A 24,069-nucleotide genomic window follows, 5' to 3' on the forward strand; every position below is an offset into this window, starting at 1 on the left:
TAATTGTCATAAAGGCATTTGGTATGATACACAATTGGTTTAGATTTTAGCTATAGAAAACTTCTAAGAGTTGCTGCCTGAGAAGCAATCATCTTCTGCCCTGTCCTTGCTGCTTTTTTGGAATTCTTTTTGGGACCAGATTCTGCAAACCCTAACCTTTGTACAGCATCACTATAATTGTCATCATGAATGATACTCTCATTATACATTGATTTAAGCACACACTGAAGATACATTCTAATGCTGTTCTCTTAGGTACATAAAATGCTGTAGAAAAAGGCATTCATGATTTGCTAATTCAACCCATCTGTCCTCTGCCTTGTCATTGAAAGAACTACATCTACATTTTGTCAACAGATGATTATCCAATCTGAATGCTTCTAAGAATAAGGAATTCACCATCTAACAAGGCAGGTTCTTCAACTTGCCTGACGTATACTGGTTTTAGTTTTTATCCTTGAGAGCTACCCAAGATAAATCTAGTCTGTACTTCATTTGATAAGGTACGAAAGAGGAGATGGTGAGTGCGAAGGAGTGTGATTGCTGCCTAAGCCTATTGTCACAATTTTAATTAGGAGTAACAGTAGAATTTGGTACTTAATAGTTCAGATGCTTTAATTGCACTGACAATAAAGCTTTATTTTTATAAATATTTTGGTTTTTATAGACTGTAGGTTTTCAGAGAACATTTTTCCTAAAGGAGAACTGTCTTATGCCCAAATATTTGCTTTTCCATAGGGATGAAAAATTTGTTTTTCTTCCTGTAATAAGATGCTTCAATCCCTTGGCCGCAGATCTCATAGTAAGGGCTCAGTAAATGTTTCAGTAATCATCATTATTGCCTTCTATAAAATGAAGGAGACCTGAACAACCGAGAATTTAATCCTCTTTCTTGGATTTTCATGTATGCTTCTTGACCACTATATAATAACCATTCTCTGGTAATTCTCAGCACTTCCGGACTAAGTAGGGTGTTGTAGGCCATGTTAAAGAGAGGATTTTATTCTGAAAGAGAGGAGGAAATTATTAGTATTTTGAGCAGAGGATGACTTGATAAGATTATATTTTAGAATAATTATTGGCTGTTATGCAGGGGGGACAAATACTGAAATAAGATGAGTAGTTAGAAGCCTTACTGCAGTAGTTCAGAGATAAATGGCGGTGGTTTGGACTAGAATGGCTAGTAGTAAGCATGGTGGGAAGGAGTCAGATTCTGAATGTGTATTCAACGTAGACCCCATATGACTTACTGATGGATTGGATGTGAAATGTGGGAGAAAGAAGAATCAAGGAGGATCTCAGGTTTTTGGTCTGCACTATTGGTAGAATGAAGATACAATTTTCTTGAGATGGGATTAAATGTTAACTATCTTTGGTGTTTATATTTGTAATCTATAATCTTAGAACATATCTTAGAATGGAATACTTATCTACTCCCTGCTCCTTAAGCTTTTCTTAAAAATATGTATGTATTATAATTATATTTTATTTGTATATTTTATAATTATAAAAATATAATTTTTTATATATATATAAATATGTAGTATTTAATCCACTTTCCATGAACATTTATCTTCCTATCAAGAACCACAGTGTTTAGGACTCATTTACTAATGGAAATGTGGTGTTATAAGGAAGTGATTTATTTTAAAAACACAACAATAACTTGAAAAGATTGAAGATTAGCTTTAAATATCTGTTTCTTTGGTTTCTTTTGAGGAAAAGTTTGATACTTTGCTTAAAAATAGTGTCTAGCAGGTGTTTTAGCAGGTTAAACTTGGGCTGAAGAGGTGTTTAACTTTTCTGCTTCCCTTGGCCAATCTGTAAAAAGACTGATACTTTGTTATGAATTTCTTGGACTTTAGTTTACCTCAGTCATTCTTTCCCTTTCCCTTTTTGCTTACTTTGTAAGATGTACTAAGGAGCCATTGAAATTGCAGTTTTACACATCTAGCACTAGACAAGTAAACAGTAATATTAGGCATGTACTTTGATTATTCATATCCCTTTTTAAAATAATCTCTTCTGTCTTAAGCTCTCCTCTGAGACCTGACTCATGCTCAGCTTTTGGCTCACCCCCTGCCCGTGTTAGATGCCTTCCGGTACATTTAATTATGATCTCTCTTACCTCCCCTGCCTCAGAGAGTCCAGAATAAAGAAGGCAGCATTGCTAAAAGAGTGCATCAATTGAAGAGTTTTGTTTCTTTTTTAATCCTGAAAGTCTCTGTCTAAATGATGAAAACTGTTGGTAATTCACAAAAATCAGATTACTTAAAACTTGGGAATTGTCTAAGGAAAGTTCTGTTGGAGCTTAGGAGTGGAGATGAAAAGGTAGTTTCAGAGTTTAGGGCACATCTGAGATCTATCAGTGAAGTTTCTTCAGAAAATGGGAAGGCATTAGGATAACACTAGTTGCCTGGAGAGAAAAGGAAAGAGCACTGGGGAGTGTTTCACATTCTCTTTCATTATTATGTGAATTACCTTTTGTGTTTCTTTATGTATAATTCTCTCCCTCCCCACCCACCCCCTTTTTTTTTCACTTTTTAAAAAACAGTGCATTTGCGCAGTATAACATGGATCAGTTCACGCCTGTGAAGATAGAAGGATATGAAGATCAGGTAATAACTGTTCATTTTATTTATTTATTTTTTAACATTTATTTATTTTTGAGAGAGCGCGCGCATGCGCATGAGTGGGGGAGGGGGAGAGGGTGTCACAGAATCCGAAGCAGGCTCCAGGTCCTGATCTGTTAGCACAGAGCCCAACACAGGGCTTGAACTCCTGTACCACGAGATCATGACCTGAGCTGAAGTCAGACGTTTAACCGACTGAGCAACCCAGGTGTCCCATGACTGTTCTTTTTAGTAGGCTGTGCCTGGGTGGTAGTAGAAATCCTATAAATCAAAGCAGATGTCTTGAAGATAAGATGCTGAATAAATTCATGTCATAGTTCTCATAGCTTTTGTAAATGTTTTACATGTTAGGAAATTCTTCCCCTCTCTGATAATACCAGGAGTTTCTTTGACAGGAAAAAAGAGCTGCCCCTAGCAAGAATAGTGAAAATAAAAGAATTGAGTTTTATACAGATTTTTAGAGCTGTATGTAATTCCCTTGGTAAGAATAACAGGAGACATATTTTATATTATATAGAAAAACAGGCATTCCTATTCAAATAGAGGAACAAAGCAAATATTTCCATTATTGTCATAGTTATAAACATTGTATGGCAGGACTTTGCAAATTCATTAATATGCCCTTCAAAGGCAATATGTCACTAAATACCAAATCCTTGTTAAACAGAGTCTTAGGAGCATCTGGGTGGTTCCGTTTGTTGAGTATCTGACTGTTGATTTTGGCTCAGGTCATGATCTCATGGTTGTGAGATCAAGCCCCATGTGGTATGGACCCTACTTAGGATTCTCTCTCTTTCTTCTTCTCTCTCTGTCCCTCCCCCACTTGCATGTCTGCACTCTCTCTGTCTCAAAATAAATAAACTTTTAAAAATGTCTGAATCTTCTTTGAACCCACAAATCTGCAAGATTTATCCTAGGAAAACAAGTATATAAATGTATTAAAAAGATTATTTGAAGCAAGGTGTATAATCGTGAAAAGTTAGGAACTATCTAAATGCCCAACCAACATTAAATTAATTATCTGTAGAAAAAATACTACGTAGTCATTGAAAAGTGATATAAAAATTGATCTGGGAATGTACTCCCTTTGGTAACACATATGCTAAAGTATTGATCCAGAAAGATGTTTGTGATATATTAAGCTAAAACATAAAAGAACATATCTAGAATTGTGCCAGTTTATTTTTTAAATAGATATTTAAATTAGCTGTATTAGAATCAATGCATTTTAAATTCTCTGAAAGATGCACCATTTTATGTACTACTAAAGTGGTACTTATGTACCACTAAGGAAAATACTGCCAGTTAAACTATGACAAAGTCCTAAGTGCCATCAAGTATAAGACACATCCCACTTTATGGAATGTTAAGTGGTGGGGGAACATAAGCATTTTTTTGGATGTTTATTTGTTTTTGAGAGAGAGAATGAGTGCCTAAAGGGTGGGGGGTGGGGTAGGGGCAGAGGATCGGAAGAGGCCAGAGGATCTGCTGACAGCAGAGAGCCTGTTGTGGATTCTGTGTCTCCCTCTCTCTCTCTCCCTCTCCCCCGCTCACTCTCTGTGTCTCTCTCTCAAAAATAGGTAAACATTAAATGTGTGTGTGTGTGTGTGTATAAATAATATGGAAAGCTTATCTGAATAAGAAATATAAATGGAAACTTTGTTTTTCAAATAGATTTCATACAATTCCTATGAAAAATAGACCACACAGGATTATTCTGAGTAAGAACAACAATGAAAGACTAATGCTAGCAAACAAAGACACAAGGCAAGGATCAGAAAGCCCTTAAACTAAGTATCATGAAACAGAAGGGAAAAGGAAACAATTGATAAAATTTATGAGATTACTCTAATTTTGATTTCCAGTGCTGACTATACACTTAGATTAATTCCATGTGGAGTTTAAAGGTTAAATATTTTTTAACACATAAAAATTTAGTAGGAAATGGAAAGAGAATCATAACTTAAGTAATGATGAAACATTAGAAAATTTTGTAAAAGAAAGTTACCTTTGCATAATAGGTTTAAAAAGAAGAAAATATGTGCCTCAAGCATAGTAAAGAGGTTATTCAAATACCTAAAGATGATACCAAGTATTCAGTGAATAAGTGAGCAACAGAAATGAACCACTTGCACCTAACTGGGAAATACAGAGCAAACTTGGAAAAGTGTTACATCGCCCAGAAATAGTAACTAAGGTAGTGCAGATTAAAATTTTAATGTGAATATATTTACTTTTTAGTTACTAAAGTTGCAGAATTGTGATGAGAAACTTTATGAGGGTAAGACTAAGGAAATACTCATATTCATTATTCCTACCGTCATTATAAAGAGCCATTTAAAGGGTAGTCTGGTGATAAGGACATGAATCTCAAAACTAGGAATTCTTTCCAAAGAATTATTTTTAACCAGAAGACTTTTTTAATGGTAGAATTTATAGTGGCTTTCGATAGTGGAAATTGTAAGTAGCTTAAACCTGCTTCAATTCAGAAATGATTAAATATATTATGGTATGTCAGTAATGTGAAATTATATGTAATTATTAATAATGGTAAATACATCAAAAGACAAATAACAAATTAGGGGAAAATGTGTGAAACTTGACACATGCAGAGTTTTATCTGCATAAATAATAACGAGTTCAATTAGAAAAATGGGCAAAAGGTAGGAATAGACTTCACAGAAGGGGAATACAGTAAATGACTCTTTTTAAAAGGTAAAAAGAAATGCCAGTTAAAATTTCTACTGATAATGTGTTTGTAACTTGGTACCACACCGTATCTGTGATATAGGGCAGTTTGTCAATTTCTATCAAAATTATGAATACATTTACCCTTTAATCCAGTTGTCCCCCTTCAGAGACTTTATCTCACATGAGTACATGACATGTATACAATTTGTACATGATGAATATACAAAGACATCTATTGCAGTATTGTTCCTAATAGCAAAAGATTGGAAACAGTCCAGCTGTCCATTAATAAGAGGACTGGTTGTATAAATTTTTGTACAACCATACAATGGAGTAATATACAACTGTAAGCAAAAACACCAGGAAGTTCCCTGAGTACTCCTATGAAAAGATCTTCTAGATATATTAAGTTTTAAAAACTAAAGAAAAAGTGAAACACAGTATAGTATGCTAGTTTTTGTGTAAAATAAAAGGGTGGGGAGTGCCTGGGTACCTTAGTGAGTTGAGTGTGAGACTCTTGGTCTCAACTCAGGTCTTGATCTCAGGGTTGTGAGTCCGTTGAGTCTGTGCTGGGCATGAAGCCTACTTAACAAACAAGCAAATAGAATAAGTAAGACATTCATGTGGTTCAAAAATGGAAAAAGTATATATATAAAGTGAGATCTCTTTCTCACCCTTATCTCCAATGCACCAAATTCTTAACAAATGTCCCCTTCCTCATAAGGCAACTGATTTTTATTAATTTAGAGCAAGGGTCAGCAAGCTATGTGTGACAGATACCATTTATTTTTGTAAATAAAGTTTTACTGAACACAGCCCTACTTGTTTGTTTTTTGTCTTGTCTATGGCTGTTTTTCTGCTAACATCAGAGTTGAGTAGTCACAACTGATTCTATGTCCAGAAAAATTGAAAATATTTACTATCTGTCCCTTTACAGAAAAAATTTGCCAATCCATGATATATTTTTTCAGGGTTTCTATTTTACAAATATTACCCATTTTAAATGCTACGTATAATGACTAGAAAAGGTTTATGAAATATGTGAAACAAGAATATAAAAATGTACAGATAAGTTATTTTTGCAGTTATGTATAAAGTATATACCTTGGCAATACATTAGACAGAAACCAAGAAACGAAGGATAGGATCGAGAAATGTGGTTTTAGAGCTTATTTAACCCTAAACATAATATTTTTATAAGAGTAAAAATGTGATGTGACTTAAGGGGTACCTGGCTGCCTCAGTCAGTAGAGCATGCTACTCTTGATCGGGAGGTCATGAATTCAAGCCCCACATTGGGGATAGAGTTTACTTAAAAAATTAAATTTTTTAAAAATGTGACTTGATTGAAAAATCAATATGAAAGAGAAATCTGCATAAGTGAAAAGTTAACTGTCTTCTTCTGAATTTTTGTGTTTTGTTAAATGACAAGAACTGTCTTTTTTTTATATTACTCATATTTGTAATTATTCTTTGGAAGGTCTTAATTACAGAACACGGTGACCTGGGTAATAGCAGATTTTTAGATCCAAGAAACAAAATTTCCTTTAAATTTGATCATTTACGGAAAGAAGCAAGTGACCCCCAGCCAGAGGACGTAGATGGAGGGCTGAAGTCTTGGAGAGAATCCTGTGACAGTGCTCTAAGGGCCTATGTGAAAGATCATTATTCCAACGGCTTCTGTACTGTTAAGTATCTGCCTGCTTCATTATTAGAGATGTTTTACTTCTTACATTTACTTTATCCTTTGGGTGCTGTGGCTAGCCAAACATCACTTCTTTGAGGCTCTTCTGCATTTTATTTTCCTCTGCATTTTTGAAAGGGGTATAAATGGACAATTTTATATGGAAAATTCTTTTTTAAAATCCCAGTGCATAAAAATTTTAAATCTCAGTGTATCCTGTTTCACCTTTGTCTTATCTGTTTATCAGAAATTGCCTTATGTCAAAAAATGTTTTTTAACATCTTTAGTTTAGACTAAGTAAATAAATTTAGATTGTCAAGACAGCTATTGCCACATTTATGACCTTTTAGTATAGGCCTTTTTACAGAAACCTATTTCCATAGTTTAGATACTTCCACTACATAGTCAAAACTATTTGAATTTTTTTTAATCAAGAATAATTTGACTTTTTTTTTTACTAATGTTAAAAAATGATAAATTTGGCCCTATCATGATTTTTTCTTTGTAAGATTGTGACTATGATTAAGAAAGACATCTATTAGAATATTTTCAGTATTTAATGATGATGAGTTAAATTGCGATAATAGAATATTGGTTAAGAGCCCTTATTTTAAAGCCATACTAACTGGTTTGATCCTAAACTTGCCACTTAATTAGTTCTGCAACTTTGGACAAATTCGTTAACATCTCTGCCTCGATTCTAGTCACCTATAAAATGGAAATAATAGTTTTTACTTCATAGGATTGTTGTGAGGATTGAATGAAGTAATTACACATATAAAATGACTGGAAAATGTCTGCATAAATGTTGAATATCGTTATTATTACATGTTTTTTGTTTTTTAAATAACGGAGAAAACCCATTATGGTGGATAAGTACATTTGGTATTGCAAAGGGAGACATGGCACACTCTTAGAAATGGACTTTGCAATCCTAAGTATGCTCTCAACTTCTCATTTGTTACCTATTTAAAATTTGACACTGCCCATTCTTATTTTGGAGAGCTTCCACACCAAGTAACCTTACTGTGCCCTTTTCTCACTGTCTCTGCTAACAAATGAGCTACAGAAAGCCATGGAATTGTTTTGACAGTGTTTGTTGTACCCAAGTGTCTTATATCCTCAGAGCTGTCCTGCTTGATAATTCTTGATTTCATCTCAATATTCCCCATAATGTTCTCTATATAGTATGTTCCAATTCATTCCCATTGTCCTTAGGCATCTGTCTGATCCCCCACATATTAGTAAGACTGTGAAATCTTTTTCTCTGCTTTCCACACTCCGCAGTCTTCCTCTTTTCCACTGTACTTGAATCTTAGGAAGGGGGATCCTTGTTCTTAATCTTATACTATTCTATCTGATATATATCTTTACCTAGAAATACTTTTGTTCTCCTCTTCTTAAGGAGAAAAAACTTTTCCTCAGTCATAATTTCTGTTAGTCACTTTTCTTCTTCTCCTTCTACCTTGCTCCTCCTCCCTCTTCTTTACTTCCTCCTTTCCCAATTTGTTAATGACTCTACCATCTTTCTGGTCATCCCAGCATACAAGCACTTTGGCTCTTTCCCCTTTTTTGCCCTTCATTTGCAGTATATTGTTAGACTTGATTATGCTTCTGCAGCCTGATACCCATGATATTGCCCTGACTTGTTGCCTAGATTAATGCTCTGGCCTCCTGACTTCAGCTCTTCCCCCACTTTAGCCTGTATACCAATATTAATTATTTTCCCAAAACAATAGTTCCTGGTTATGTTGTTTTGGTGTCTTGTCCATTGCCTGTAGAATAATGTCCGTACTTCTTACCTTCTATCTATTACTATGGGACATAGATCTCCTCTCCTGTATTATCACCCATTAGTCTACCTCACACGCACTGTCGAACCTAAAGTACTAACTGCCATTCACTGAACAAGCCCCCAGTTTCCTGTCTGAAGAGTTTACTCATATTTCTTCTCAGTCTCTGCCTGTCCTGTAAAGCCCAGCCCAACTGTCACCTCCCTTTTACCTCAAATCAGCAGTACTGCCTTCTGCAGTCATTGTACCACTGTCTCCTGTGGAACTAAACATGTTCTGCTCTGTGTTTGTATCCCACGAAGTCTTGAAAGTTACCTGATTCTTTGTCTCCCCTGAGGATTTAGCATGCTCTTTTTGTACAGTGTTTGTCGTTTAAGTTAAATGTGTTTTCAGAAGCTAACTTTTTTGTTGTTGTTGTTTAACGATAGGTTTATGCTAAAACTATAGATGGGCAACAGACCATTATTGCATGTATTGAAAGCCACCAGTTTCAGCCTAAAAACTTCTGGTAAGAAAGTAGATGTTCTCTTCTATTTGTGTCTTAACTTCTGTTGGGAAGAAAACAAACCAATAGTTGAAACTTGGTTTTTAATCTAACTAGTTTGGAATAAGTTATTTGTCTGAGAGGCTTCAGTTCCCCATCTGCAAAACGAGGGATTTAGACTCAATTCTAAGATTTTATAATCTGTCTTTTTAAAAAATGCTCTTCTGTTGAGTGAGAATAAGTGATTGATTAAGAAAATGACCGGGAGCGGGGTTGAGGGGGTGCAGGGGAGAAAATGCCTAGTGGAAAATCTGAGTTTTACTTGGGTTTAGCTAATAATACTTGTGTTAACTGCAGAACTCAGCAGTGCATCCGTCTGTTTGTGGAAGAGCCTACCATGAATAGTATAAGCATGGTTTTCTATTCCAAGATTGAAAAATGAAAGTCAGAATATCTTTTTAAAAGACTTATGTTTAGACACTTGGATACAAACTTGTATTTGAGTAGACAGAGCCTTGGATTTGTCAAACTGGAAATGATTTGGGTTTTTTTCCCCCTCTTTCCCAAATTCTGTCAGCAGCAGATCACCTCTTTGTTGTGCTTATTGCTAATTCTGCAGTCTTGTGTGTGTTTTAATAGGAATGGTCGTTGGAGATCAGAGTGGAAGTTCACCATCACACCACCTACAGCCCAGGTGGTTGGAGTACTTAAGATTCAGGTGAGAGCCCCACATGCTAATAGGCCATGTTAAAATGTCACCTCTTGAAAACAAACATGCAAGTTGGTATTTGTTCTGGTATAGAAATAAGGAACAACTATATGTAGATGCAGAAGAGAGGTTGATGATAGTAAATAAAAAAGCCTCCTTCGTGGGGAAATGGTTAAACAGAGCTATTCTGGGTTGATAAAGGATAGTCATGTGGCATGTACTGCTTGCTTATTATTTTTCTCTTCCAAAGGTAACAAGATTTTTCCAGGAATTATCAAATAGTAGTTCTAGGAAAGAAGAAAATAAATGATTATCAAAAAGTGACTAAATAGCAGCTGCTGTAACTTACTAAGAGTCTCTTGTGTATGGTAGCCCATGTGAGTTTGTACATACATATACATATAAAACTTAATTCTTAGCTTTGAAGACAGCTACATGAGTGGGATTGTTTTGGGGTTTTTGTTTTGTTTTGTTTTTTATAGTAATGACGGAAGGTTGTATTATCAAGTAAATAACACAGAGGAACTACAGAGAATGGCCAGTGTCCTCATGTATGGAATATAAGTAACCAGAATAGATTTCTAATGCTGGTGTCAGAACAGATAGGTGAATAAGGAATAAGCTTATGAATGCCTGTCTGGATCAAAGTCTCCTGATATCCTAACAAAGGTGTGACTTTCATATTCAGAGTGATTTAATTCTTAAGCCCAGCTAACTCTCGGGATTAAACAGTTACTGATAACTGAGATCAGTACCTAATCATACTTGTATTGTATTGTGTTAAGTCTTACCTCCTAAGTAAGCCACCTCCTCTCAAATCTTAATCGTGAGGTCTGCTTCTGGGGGAGCTCAATCCAAGACAACATAATATGCCCTATTTCTGTTCAGTCATATATATAGGAGTAATGCGTTAGTTCTTCTGTAACTATGGCATCAGCATTAACCTGGCAGCTTACTATAAATTTATGTAGGTAACTTGATTTTTCTTCCAGAAGGAAATAATTGCTTGTGTTTCAGCTTTGCCAATGCAAACCTATAAATTAAGAGTACATATCATAAAGGGTGATAGTTTCTGATAAGCCTTAAAACGGGCCAGTGCCCAGACCTCCTGTATACTTTTTAACCAGATTGTCTGATCACACCTTGGAGAAAGACTTGCTTCTTTTACAGCTCTTTCAAAAATCAGAGTGAGAACTACTTGGAAAAGTCACTAAGATATTTAGACCTTTGGTTATTCTGTAGGCAAAAGGGTAGTTCTGGGAAGTCAGCAGTTTCTGAGGATTTATGTTGATGATGGTCATGTTGAAATTTTTATTAGCGGATGAGACCTAGGAAGGTTTTGTTGCTTTTGGCAACTTTGAAACTGGGGAGATCCTGGCCAAGGCAAGGATGTCCGATCTCATTTTCCTCCCAGCCCTTTGACTCCTCCCCCAAGCACCTCAGTAAAATGGCTTGTTCCCTTCCCTGCCTTCTCACCACCAACCCCACAAAAAGAGTTTTGTTTTAAAACAGAGTTTGGGGCATCTGGCTGGCCCAGTCAGTGGAGCATGCAACTCGATTCAAGTTGTAATTCAAGCCCTGCATTGGGTATAGAGATTACTTAAAAATAAAATATTTTTTAAAGAATTTTTTAATAAGGAAAAAACAGAGTTTAAGGTTATCATTTGTGGGGCGCCTGGGTGGCTTAGTTGGTTAAGCGTCTGACTTCGGCTCAGGTCATGATCTCACGATTCGTGGGTTTGAGCCCCACATCGGGCTCTGTGCTGACATCTAGCTCAGAGCCTGGAGCCTGCTTCAGATTTTTTGTCTCCTCTCTCTGACCCTCCCCTCCTCATGCTGTCTCTCTCTCGCTCGCTCTTTCTCGCTCTCTCCCTCTCTCTCTCAGAAATAAATAAAACATTAAAAAAATAAATAAAAATGTTATCATTTGTGTGTTAATGAAATCAACAGTTTTAGAATTTTCAGTTGAGTTTTTATAAACAGCAAGACTATTCATGTCCCATTTCTTAAGAAACATGATAGGGGGTGCCTGGGTGGCTCAATAGGTTAAGCATCCAACTTTTGATCTCCTTTCAGGTCACAATCTGACAGTTTGTGATTTTGAGCCCCAAGTTGGGCTTTGTGTAGGCAGCATGGAGCCTGCTTAAGATTCTCTCTCTCTCACTCTCTCTCTCTCTGCCCCTCCTCTGCTCACACGCTCTTTCAAAATAAATAAACATAAAAAAAATTTAAATGTGATAGAAACTCAAACCAATTGCATAGCTTTTATTCTTGGACAAAAATGATGTGCCCTGCATAATTCCTTCCTTCAAATGGGTTCTGAGATGCCAGTCTCAAATATATAAGTCCTTGTTTCTTTTCTGGACAGAGCTTTGTTTTGTTTAAAAAAAATTTTTTTTTAATGTTTACTTATTTCTGAGAGAAAGAGCACAAGTAGCAGAGGGGCAGAGAGAGAGGGACACACAGAATCTGAAACAGGCTCCGGCTCTGAGCTGTCAGCACAGAGCCCAACACAAAGCTCAAGCACACAAACCACGAGATCATGACCTGAGCCAAAGTCGGACACTTAACTGACTGAGCCACCCAGGTGCCTCCCCATAGAGCTTTTGTTTCTAAATATCCCTCATCCTGTTCATATTCACTGTTCTTCCTAGTGTTCCTTTCAGCCTCTGGACTTGCAGCTTCTTAGTTAAAAAGTGATCAAACAAAACTAGGGTTTGGGTGTGACCCACCTGTATTTTGAACATCCTTGTCCATGTAATGTGGGCAGGCCAGATCTAAAGACTTAGAGGGCGCCCCACAGGACCAAGAGTTCTTAGCTTCACATAGGCTAGAAATCCAACTTGAGCCAGGAGAAAGTGAGAGCAGAGTTTATTGAATGGCATAAGTGATAGAGTACAACAGATGGTATGTCTGGGAGACTCAGAAAAGAAAAAGCAAGTTAGGAATTTATACTGGAAAGGGATCCAGGGTACATGTTCCTTCAGGAATCCAGGGTAGGGTCCAATGAAAGGTGAGTGCCGGGTGAATAATAGGTGTTAGTCCATAAATCACTGAAGGTAAGAGTGTATGGACGCCAGCGTTGACCAGAGGTTGTTCATAGGTAATATCCTGGAACATGATTGGGATCTGGTTCTTCTTAGAAGTTAGCAGGTGTTTGGGGGCCTAGGATGAAACTTAGAGAATGATTAACTGTCTTGCCCTCCCTTGGAGCGGGAACATAGCTTCTTTGGTTTCCTCAGATGCAAAATACAGAACATGAGTGAGTGGAACTTAGAGAAACAGCAGAAATGGAGCCTTTCTAGAATGGAATCTCTTCAGTTTCCCTATTGGAAACTGTCTATTGGAACTGTAACCTTTGTATGTCATTATTAGCCAGGTCTTTTTTCCTCAGATCTTTGCTGTTCTGATTCTTGCATATGGGTATTACAGGCATTTATCAACTCCCTGCTTTTCCAGTGTATTCTTACAGTGTCTTTTTCTCCTCAACCTCCTTTAGAAAGCCAAAAGATGAAGTTGAAGGGTTTGGAGGGGATATGGAAAATGTGTGGTTTCTCTTGCCCGTCTGGACAGAGCCAGCCATTTTTGTTCCCTTAAACGAGGTTCTGTAGTGCATTCAAGTTGCCCAGGGAAGTCCTTTTATTGCTAATAGGATCATGGTTTCTGCCTCGATGAAGGTTTGGCTATTTTAATCCCCCTCTAATGATATCTTAGAAGAGTTAAGTCCCTAATGAGACACTTTACTTCTACCTGGTTCAGAGAATTTCTAACTTTTTGACGAAACTGAACAGTGGGAGATATTATGCATGTTAGATATGGTTTGAGTTCTGGAATTCAACCTAATTCATATCCTGGCTCCTGTTCCTACTAGATATGTGAACATGGGTAAATTATTAAACTGCCTCAAGCCTCAGTTTTCTCATCTGTAAAATAGGAATAACAGTGGTCCCTATTTTAGAGTTTTTGTAAAGATTGAGTGAGATCATATAAGTAATAACTAAAATATTTTGCATAGTGTTAACATGTAGTAAGGACTCCATAAATAATAGTCATAGTAGTGCAAGGTATATAGTTCCTTTCTTCTTTATTTCTGCTTTATCTCTAAGCACAAATGTAATCTTTCTAAAGATCCTGAGTCCTGATCACCTTTAAAGTCTGGATTCTTAACATGGTGTATAAGGCAGTTTGCCTCACAGACTGCCTCCAGCTTGCTTCATAGCGCTGTCTCTTGCTACACTCCCCTCCACACTGAACTCCTCTGCAGTGAGTTCTTTGTTCTTCCCTAAAGCATTCTCTTATACTTTTCTCATCCCCTTGCTAGATGCCCTTCTCTACTTGTCCATTTAGATGACAACTCCTGTTTTCAAAACCTCGTTCAAATCCACTTAACAAAAGGATACCCTTATCCTATTTTATATGACCAGTTTGTAGCCCTGCTAAGGTGACTGGAGCTATCTTGTAAGTTGTCAAAACTTTGAGTCTTCTATGTCTTTGCTTAGTTTGTCTCTTGTATATCCCTCCTTTTTGATAACAGGTGTCATAATTGTAGCACCCCACTTTACCGTATATCCTCAGAACTGCTTTTGTCTTGCTTTTTTGTAGTATAATTTACCAGTAGAATATCTGTTTTTTCAGTTTGTCATTAACTGTCAAGTAAGTTTTTTCTGTACTTGGTCAGATCTACTTACCGATATTGATATTGATGATTTTATATATATATATGGAGAGATGTGTAAGGAATTAGGATCCATGAAAATTCCTTGGTTTTCACAGAGAAAAACTAATGTTCAGTGATTTTATTTTAATTCTTTTAGTACTGCTAAGACTGGAATCTCATTTAAGGTCTTTGTATTTGCAATACTTAACACAGTGCCTAGAATGCAATAAGCACATAATAAATATTTGTTGAACTTAAAAATCAATTTCTCCTGCTAAAATATAAAAGTGAGAATTCATAAAATTTAAAGTGTTCTGTGAATTTTAACCACTGTTGTAAGTTATAATTGATCATACTACTGTTTTTTTTCAGAGTTGGTAAAGACTGGGGATGGCATAGGGGCACCTGGGTGGCTCAATCGGTTAAGGGTTCAACTTCGGCTCAGGTCATGATCTCAGGGTTCGTGGGTTCAAGCCCTGCGTCGGGCTCTGTGCTAATGGCTAGCTCAGAGCCTGGAGCCTGTTTCAGATTCTGTATCTGACCCTCCCCTGCTCATGCTGTCTCTCCCCCTCTGTCTCTCTCTCTCTCAGAAATAAATAAAACATTAAAAAAAAAAAAAAGGACTGAGGATGGCATAAAAAAAAGAGAGATTAGGAGTGGCTTAAGGCATGGATATGTACCTTGGCAGTGGGTTTTTATATGAACTACGCATAAATTTGCTCAATCATTGTCTCACACAGGTTCACTATTATGAAGATGGCAATGTTCAGTTGGTTAGTCATAAAGATGTACAGGATTCAGTAACTGTTTCGGTGAGTGTGGAGTATTTAATGTGTCTCACTTGTGTCTTTTTCTTTCAAAAATTGATTCTGATCCTGGGGTACCTGGGTGACTCAATTGGTTAAGCATTCGAGTTCGGCTCAGGTCATGATCTCACGGTTCGTGGGTTCAACCCCCATGTCTGGCTCTGTGCTGACAGCTCAGAGCCTGGAGCCTGCTTCAGATTCTGTCTTCCTCTTTCTCTGCCCTCCCCTGCTTGTGCTCTGTCTCTCTCGCTCTCAAGAATAAACATTTAAAAAAAGATAATTAGGGGCGCCTGGGTGGCTTAGTCGGTTAAGCGTCCGACTTTCGCTTAGGTCATGATCTCGCGGTTCGTGGGTTCGAGCCCCGCGTCGGGCTCTGTGCTGACTGCCAGCTCAGAGCCTGGAGCCTGTTTCAGTCTGTGACTCCCTCTCTCTCTGACCCTCCCCTGCTCACGCTGTCTCTCTCTCTCTCTCTCTCCTAGAAATAAATAAAACATTAAAAAAAAAAAAAAGTAATGGGTTTGTTACTGTTATTTTAAATTAACAAATACATTTAACATTTGTTTTAATTTCTAATAAAGTAAATGTAGATATACATAAACAAAGTTAGCTGGGTTTTTTTTGTTTTTATTTATAATTCTTTTTTTATTATAAGCTCTACACCCAATGTGAGGCTTGAACTCACGATCTGGAGATCATGACCTGCGCTGAAGTCGGATGCTCAACTGACTGAGCCACCCAGGCGTTCCAGAACAATAATTTTTAGGAATATTCCTAAAAGTGTTTGGCTTTTCTAGTGATATGAATGTAGCCCTATAAGATTTGTTGGCAAACTTTCCTTCCTCATAGTATTTACTGACTGAAGATATTGCTGTCCTTGAGTAAATCTCACTACTGAAACAGAGAAAGATATTTGAATAAAGCCATTATCACTATTTGACATTATATCATGTTATGTTACATTTAAGTTATATTACATAATTATTTATTACATTTAGTCAAAGACTGCGAACTAATATAGCTGGTTGATTACATGCTTTTTTATAAGCTGCCAAAATGAAAGCATTGAAAACAAACTGAATTTCTAGTGGCAGAATCAGTACTCAGGATCAAAATCAAAATTTTTATCATGGNGTCATAAGCCACCCAGGTGCCCCATAAACCCATTACTTATTGACCTGAATAACATTTTCATGAAAAGCAACTATCTTTTCCAAACCAAAAAAAAAATTAGTACAAAGAATGGTATTCGTTTACAGTTTTACAAACTGTATAGTGTCTGACTTAATAAAAGACAACTGGATTCCCATTTGTGCCCACACATTGCGTTAAGCCATCAGAGTGATGAAGCCATCGCACATCACACAGCCTGTAGCTTCTGTGGACCTGCATTATGCACACTTGAGACAGTGGGAAAGCAAATGACTTGTCTTAGCATTGCTGTGAAAACAGAAGATGGTTTTGACCATTTGAACATTTCTGGGGACTGCTGCCCTCGGCAGTAAATCTTAGCTTTTACCTTTCATTCTGTTGTATCTAATGATGAAACGAAGAGAGAATGAAAGGTGAACCAAAGTGAAAAGGATACGTTCAGTTAATATTGTACCTGAATCATGTAAGGCAAAATGTGATTGGTTGATTTAGCATCACAAGTAGCAGATAGAGGAGTATATGAGTTCACCATGAACAGCTGGTATTGGTGATAACATTGTTTATATCATTTTACACCAGAGATATTTTCGGGGCATGTGGGTGGGTCAGTCGGTTAAGCGTTCAACTTTGGCTCAGGTCGTGATCTCACCATTCGTGGGTTCGAGCCCCGCGTCGGGCTCTGTGCTGACAGCTAGCTCAGANCATAAACATTTCAAGACATCGTGATGATGTTTTAGGGCCAAACTGTGGTAGATTGAAAAGAGCATGGGGTCTTTTGGCAGAGATTTATATTCAGATCCCATCTTTATCTCTCAAGAGCTGTATAATGTTTGTCTGGTCACTTATGAGGATTCAGTTTCCTCATCTGGAAAATGAAGGTGATGATAAGAACAGATCTACCTCACAGGGTTGTTGTGAGAATCAAAGAAGGTAACATGCATGAGAACACTTGATAAACTATAAATTGTTATACAAATTTAGTCAAGATGATCTTTTCAGTATCTTTTTATTTACTGTTTATACTTTTTTAAAAATTCCTATTTCCCCTCTTCCTCAATTAGAATGAAGTCCAGACTGCCAAGGAGTTTATTAAAATCATAGAGCATGCAGAAAATGAGTATCAGGTAAGATTTGGAACTAATTTCTCTAGATCTCTAGTACATTGTTTTTTGCTGTTAACACATTTTGTTAGAACTTCTCTTTGTCTTTTCAACATAAATATATGTGTTGTTCATTGTTCCTAAGTGTGGAGACTGTACACCTTGCAACTTGGCATTGAGCTTACAGTCAAGATTTTGACACTGGAAGAGATTATAGCTCTAGTTTTAGAAATAATATAAGTGGGCTTCTTAACTCACTTCAGAGATGGGAGAGGAACTTACTAGGAATATTACATCCTGTCGTCCTTCTTAGAAGACTCAACCATGTCCTTTGACTACCGAGTTACTTTCCTAATCACCATCCATTTCTGTTCAAGCAACTTATCTTCAATTATCTGTTGCAGACAGCAATTAGTGAAAACTATCAAACAATGTCAGACACCACATTCAAGGCCTTGCGCCGGCAGCTTCCGGTTACCCGCACCAAAATCGACTGGAACAAGATACTCAGCTACAAGATTGGCAAAGAAATGCAGAATGCTTAAAGGCTGAATGTAGGATTCTTCAGTATGTGGAAAGAAAGGATTCAACATGCGGTCATATGATAAAATAAGTGATTTATAAACAAGATTGATATTTTGCTAGGGCTTTCAAAGTTAACAGGTTTTCTAGCCTCATGGAATACTGTCGAACCTATAGCATCGTCTTCATTCTTTTGTGTTCTCTGCCTTGTAATTTTCTGTTTTCACTATATCTACTTGTACATTTTTTTTTTTTAATTCTGCCACATTTAATGATGGAGAGAGAGATCTATCCTGGAGTTATTTTACTGTTTAGAAAATTTTCCTAGCCATGAAGCCCTGTTATTGATATAGACAGGTAATATGCTCAGTACTTTTCTACCCCTATCCTTCAAAGCACTTCTGGTACTCCAGTGATTTTTACTGATCCACCGATAGCTAAAGAGGCTATGCTACAGACTAGCTGAATGGAAGACACATTCATCCTTCTCCCTCTGACTGCTTTGATTATCATTTATAGCATCTCATAACTGTAGTTTTCAAAAGTTTGGATTGGGCTTTTCAGGTCCTTTTGTGGGGGCAAAGGAAGTTTTCTGGAAATTCCATTGTAGCCAGCTTCTCTGGGGAACTTGTTTTTAAATCCAAAGACTTGAACCACATTCCCTGCACATGAACGTGTTTGCTTTTTTCTCTTCCCTCATTGTCTCCTTCCCATCTAGTACCATTATAGGTATAGACATCTGCATTTTTAGAAGAGTTTTACCCATTTATTATTATTTTTTATTATTCAAGAACTGCTGACATACTAGGGATGTAGTAGAGTATAAAACTTGAAAAATGCAGATGTTGAAGGAATAATAGTATCTTGTGCTTTAATACTTTGTGGCAGGATTGTACTATAAGCAGATAATTCAAACAACTATGTAAATCACAAACTAAAACAAAAAAATGAACCAAAGTGAAAAGGATACGTTCCAGGCAGTATCTTTCTATTGTAACCTGTTATTTAAGGAAATACTAGTGATTTGTTCTAAATAGGATGTAAAACTTGTTCCAAATTACTTTTCCTCAGTCCTGCCTGCCAAGAACTTAAATGTAACTGTGATACAGCAACCCTTCCCAGGTATATTGGCAGGTATATGTGTGATCTCAGACTACACAGGTGACATAGATATGATATGACAGCTGGTAATGGTGGATTCATTTACATTGTTTACACTTCTATGACCAGGCCTTAAGGGAAGGTCAGTTTTTAAAAAACCAAGTAGTGTCTTCCTACCTATCCAAATACATGTCAACAAAGAAGGGTGTTTGTGCTTCAGCTTTGTTTTTGCTCAGTAATACAGTCAAGCAAGTTTGTTTCCAAGTGACCTGTTGAGCTATGTAAGCATTTTTGTTTATTTCAAATAAAATATATTTGTATTATGTGTCATTCATACTATCCATTCATACCACACTATCCTCTGTATCAGGTAGTCCAATAGAAATATACCTGTTTTGTTCTTAAATTGTCTGAGTCTCTCCTTTTCAATCCATCTCTTCAGTTTTTGTTCTCAAGGTAAGATAGAACTGTGTTTGGTCTTAATTGAGGATGATGTTTAGGGCTTCTGAACTGTTACAGATTCAGTGATTATCCAAAAACTTGGAAAGAACAGCTTTTTTTTTTTTTAAAGTTTGAGCAATGTCCCTATGGATAACATAGCCTCTTCACTCAGAGGCTGCAGATGGTTCAAAGGTTTTGCTTTGGTTTTCCATTTCTAGTTATCTTTTTTGTCTGACATTGAGAAAGCAAGGCCTAAGTACGGTGCTAGTCACTAGGCAAGAAGTAGAACTGAAAGAATCCCTGTACCTTGAACTTGGGTGATATTTCACATTGACTTCACTCTAAATGCGGCTTTCCTTCCATGCAAATCGGACTTTGCTGCAGACATGAGGCAAAGGCTTTTATCCTGGTTACTAAGAAACAGAGGAGTTTCAGTGGTTCACACTGCATCTACAGCCAGTTAAATTCCCACCTTTTCAGGGAATATTTGTTGTACTACACTCTGTACTTGTAGTGCAAACAGATTCAAACGTTCTTGCCTTTGCCTTTAACTCATTAACTCTGTCAGCCTGCCCCTAGCCTATCCCATCCACTTCCCTAGCCCGTATAGCCTTTTGTAAAAACTTTATTATCAGTCTTTTGGCCATCGAAACCCTTGGGTAGTTGTATAATCGGGAGGAAGTGAGCCCTCCTTGCCAAGTCCTGCAGAGACCTGACTTAACTTCCTTCAGCAGAATATTTGCTTGAATTGTATCTTTTTTATAACATGCTGCTGAAATCAGCCTATGGTATCCTAGGGCAAAGGTTTCTCAGTCAGATGGAAAGGAGTTTTCTGGGAGGCCTCACTCCTATATTTGGATTTGAAATTACACTGCTGAAAACTATTGGTTTTCTTTAAGCCTGGGTAGTTGTGCTGCTCTCAGCTGCCTTGTTCCAGTGCCTATTCTCTTCTGTAATGTAGAGCTTGGAGGCTGGACTCCTCTGTGTTCATGAGCTACTTGGCAAACCTTGGCACATTTTCTCCAAACTCACAAAAGACTGATGTGTATCTGAATGTCAATTTATAAATGTATAATCTCATATAGAACGAAGCTACCTGCTGCTTGGGAAATCAAAGAAAGAAAGGATTGGTAAATATAGAACAAAACTGGATGGTCCTATAAGTTGAGCTAACAAAAATTTTCCCTTGAACCAGAGTAGCTATAAAAAGACATGGTAGATCTTAGCTCTCCGAGAGCAGTAACCAAGATCATGCCTTGTCAAATCCAATATACTGAAAAGCACTGCTACACATATGAATATACTGTTGATTCTCATTATTCACAGTAGTTTGTTGCCAGCAAATACATGCGTTGGCAAATAGGAAATAGTGCTTCTCAGGGAATACAGGTTCCGGTGCTTGGGAATAAATGGCCACATTTTTGTCAAGAGGTCAATACATGATCTTGTTTCATACATGTGTTTCTAGTTAAATCACCTCATTTAATATACATTGTTTATTCATTAACATTGAACTTCCAGCCAATAGCACTATAACTCATGCCCGAACGAAGCTTATCTAATGGGAATATTCTCTATAAGGCACATCACAGCACTGTACTTAGGAACACGAGATAGCACTTAGCACTACACAGGTGTGGAGGCCGTTTTAAGCAGTGAAATCACCAACAAAAAACAAAAATGTAAAAAATGTGACCACAATATGAACCACAAAAAGGATGCCTGTTCATAATATGAGCTGAAAGGAGAAGGCGGCACATGACCTTGTTCCATTGCAGCTGGGAACACACACATTGGGCAACTCAATTTTTTTTTAGCTGCTCTGCATGGTTCCATGAATGACTACAAAGGTACTGCAAGAATTGATTTGGGGTTAGAAGTAAATTTAAGGGAGTAGGTGAATTTGCAAATGCATAACCTGCAAATACCGAGGGTCAGCTGTACCTGCCACAGCCTCTAACCAATTTCAGCATTCAGTGTAAGGGCTATTTCTAGTTGTATTAAGGACTGTCTAGTTGGAATACATGAACTTAGCATTCAAATGTTTAATTGTGAAACCCAAGTGACTATGGAGTAATGAGACGTAATGAAGAAAATACAGAGCTTTTAATATTCTTCTCCAAAGTCATCTTGGGAGGCTATAGGTTTATTCTAGTAACGTCATTGGCCAAAGTTAACTTTCAGAGTGCCTTCAGTGTTATTTGGACCCGTACTAAAATCAACCACTTAAAGTCAGATTCTTACAAGCACGGATGATTTCAGGGAAAGTTTCAAGGAAGTGAGACCTGAGCTGGATGTGAAAGATGGAAAGGAAGACCATTCTAGACATGTAGACAGCCATATGTGATAACAACTACAATTCCACGTGACGTGTATTTTTCTAGATGAAACTGGTTTAGAGAGGGTCCCTTGTAACCAAGGCCACATAACATATTTTTACTCAAGTTGGTATTATATAAACTACAGTTGTCTGCATGTTTTGATAACATCTAGGAGACAGGCCTAAGGTTTGGGGGAGGGGGTAGAGAGGGGTGGTGGTGGTAGATATCCAGGAATAATGGGGACTTCGATTTACTCATCAGCATGGAACCAAACATTCAGTGTGGGTGTGGTGGATGATAGGTTTTTGAAATGGTAAGTAACAAGGTGATTTTAAGAGGTTCACTCTTTACTACTCTTAGACCTCACCAGGTAATTTGGGAGAAAAAAGTGAAATCGGCGATTGTCCTGTGTTTCCCTCTACTCTGCACAATTTCTAAGACACAAATCCTAAGACAATTTCCCCTGGCCGGTTTTCCTCTTCCTCTTCGCTTTGGTTCCCACCGACTTTGCATTTCCTGTTGCTAAAGTCTGTTATTCCTGGCGTTAGTTGGTTATTGGCCTGAGGGAAAGGTACAAGAGTGGCCCAGCTGGAGAGTGGCCTGGGTTCTGGACTTTCCTCACACTAGGTTATGTTGAATGTGTGGCCTCCTACAGGGAATTACTTTGGAGAACAACACTACCTTTGATATTTTTGGAACTCTGGTATATTTGTTTAAAGAATTTTTTTATATAACTTATTTTCTTGGCCCCATTCTAGTTGGTGTGTTTTTGTTATGGGGGAGCATAAATAGATGCAGAGGCTGGTTTTATGTTTGTTGTGGGAGCCCCACCCCCTTTAGTTTGTCTAATTGTCTTCTGAGGCACGCTGGTCTTTTACTTCTCTTCCTGGTACTGATGCTGTAGCTATTAACCATTTATTGCGTCAGAGACCAGTCTCTTGCTCTCAGGCTGATATTTTGATGACTGGGGTAACCCTTGCTTCTATACTAGTAGCAATTAAAGAGCAATACAGACTGGAATGCAATTAAGTGCCCAAATATGTGTGGCTCAAGGGCAGGGATCACCGGCCTTTCCCCTAAAACAAAACCTGTGTGGCTGAGAAAAGTAAGGACTGTTCGGTGCTGGCGGAGCCCCTGGTCCTTCCCTCCCACACGTACACACCTTTATCTCTGAGACACTGGTTCTTCCCCCGCCTCCCCCGAACTTCTTTGGCTCTTATGCCTTCCTCCTGCGTCTGAAACCTCGAGGAGGGAGAATGGGGGAGGGGGGCGTGCCGCTCGCTTCCGTACTGGTTTCTGTCCCTAGCAGTCTGGGGGAGGTGCTGGATGAGCTGCCCCAGTCCAGCTGCAGCCAACCCAGGTCCCAGACCCTGCCCTTTGCTCTCCTGCTTTTCAATAAGTCCCGAGGCCCTGGGGGGGTGGACGTGGGAGCAGCCCTCGCTGAGGCTCGGAAGTCTCCCAGGGTTGCTCAGGGGGCCCCAGGCGGTAGCCACGTTCTGATTCTGGCTCGAAGCCAGGGGAGGGAGCTTGGGGTAAGGGGAGGGCCCTGAGGGAGGGGTCAGACTCCTTAGGAAAGAGTTAATAGGAGGAGGGGGAGGGGATTGCACGGAGAGACCGAAGGGAAGACTCAGGTAGGGAAAGAACCGAGGAGGGAAGCCTGTTGGGGAGAAGGGAGCCTGCAAGATCAGGGGATCAGAGTTAGGGGGCTTCTTCCTGCTGCACCCTCATCCTGGTGCCGCCAACTTACATCCGCGGCGGCGACTTTCAGTTTCATTTCCACGGACCCTCCTGCCGGGGCCGCAGCCGCAGCCGCCGCCGCGATGCCCAGTAAGTTCAGCTGCCGGCAGCTCCGGGAGACGGGCCAGTGCTTCGAGAGTTTCCTGGTCGTTCGGGGACTGGACATGGAGACAGATCGCGAGCGGCTGCGGACCGTTTATAACTGGGATTTCAAGATCAGGTACGGGCCGGCCCAATCCCC

At 38.2% G+C, this 24,069-nt stretch overlaps 2 protein-coding genes across 4 annotated transcripts in view; both read left to right on the forward strand.

Moving 5' to 3' along the window:
- CAPZA1 (capping actin protein of muscle Z-line subunit alpha 1) overlaps positions 1–19,659 on the forward strand; it is a 46,394-nt gene extending 26,735 nt beyond the window's left edge. Inside the window, exons 4-10 of the mRNA XM_077780190.1 lie at positions 2,555–2,618; positions 6,805–7,011; positions 9,230–9,309; positions 9,925–10,003; positions 15,392–15,463; positions 17,668–17,730; positions 18,111–19,659. Of these exons, the coding sequence (XP_077636316.1) occupies positions 2,555–2,618; positions 6,805–7,011; positions 9,230–9,309; positions 9,925–10,003; positions 15,392–15,463; positions 17,668–17,730; positions 18,111–18,251 (706 nt within the window). The 3' untranslated portion in view covers positions 18,252–19,659. The remainder of the gene's footprint in view (positions 1–2,554; positions 2,619–6,804; positions 7,012–9,229; positions 9,310–9,924; positions 10,004–15,391; positions 15,464–17,667; positions 17,731–18,110) is intronic.
- A 3,854-nt stretch (positions 19,660–23,513) lies between these two features.
- MOV10 (Mov10 RNA helicase) overlaps positions 23,514–24,069 on the forward strand; it is a 23,219-nt gene continuing 22,663 nt past the window's right edge. Inside the window, exons 1-2 of one of the 3 annotated variants that reach the window (XM_077780181.1) lie at positions 23,514–23,623; positions 23,860–24,048. In XM_077780181.1, the coding sequence (XP_077636307.1) occupies positions 23,912–24,048 (137 nt within the window). In that variant the 5' untranslated portion in view covers positions 23,514–23,623; positions 23,860–23,911. Of the gene's footprint in view, positions 23,624–23,808; positions 24,049–24,069 lie in introns of those variants that run through there. The other 2 variants (XM_077780180.1, XM_077780182.1) reach the window with 2 other exon arrangements.

This window comes from Crocuta crocuta, unplaced genomic scaffold (assembly GCF_008692635.1).
Source record: "Crocuta crocuta isolate KB4526 unplaced genomic scaffold, BGI_CrCroc_1.0 scaffold364, whole genome shotgun sequence".
Taxonomy (NCBI): domain Eukaryota; kingdom Metazoa; phylum Chordata; class Mammalia; order Carnivora; family Hyaenidae; genus Crocuta; species Crocuta crocuta.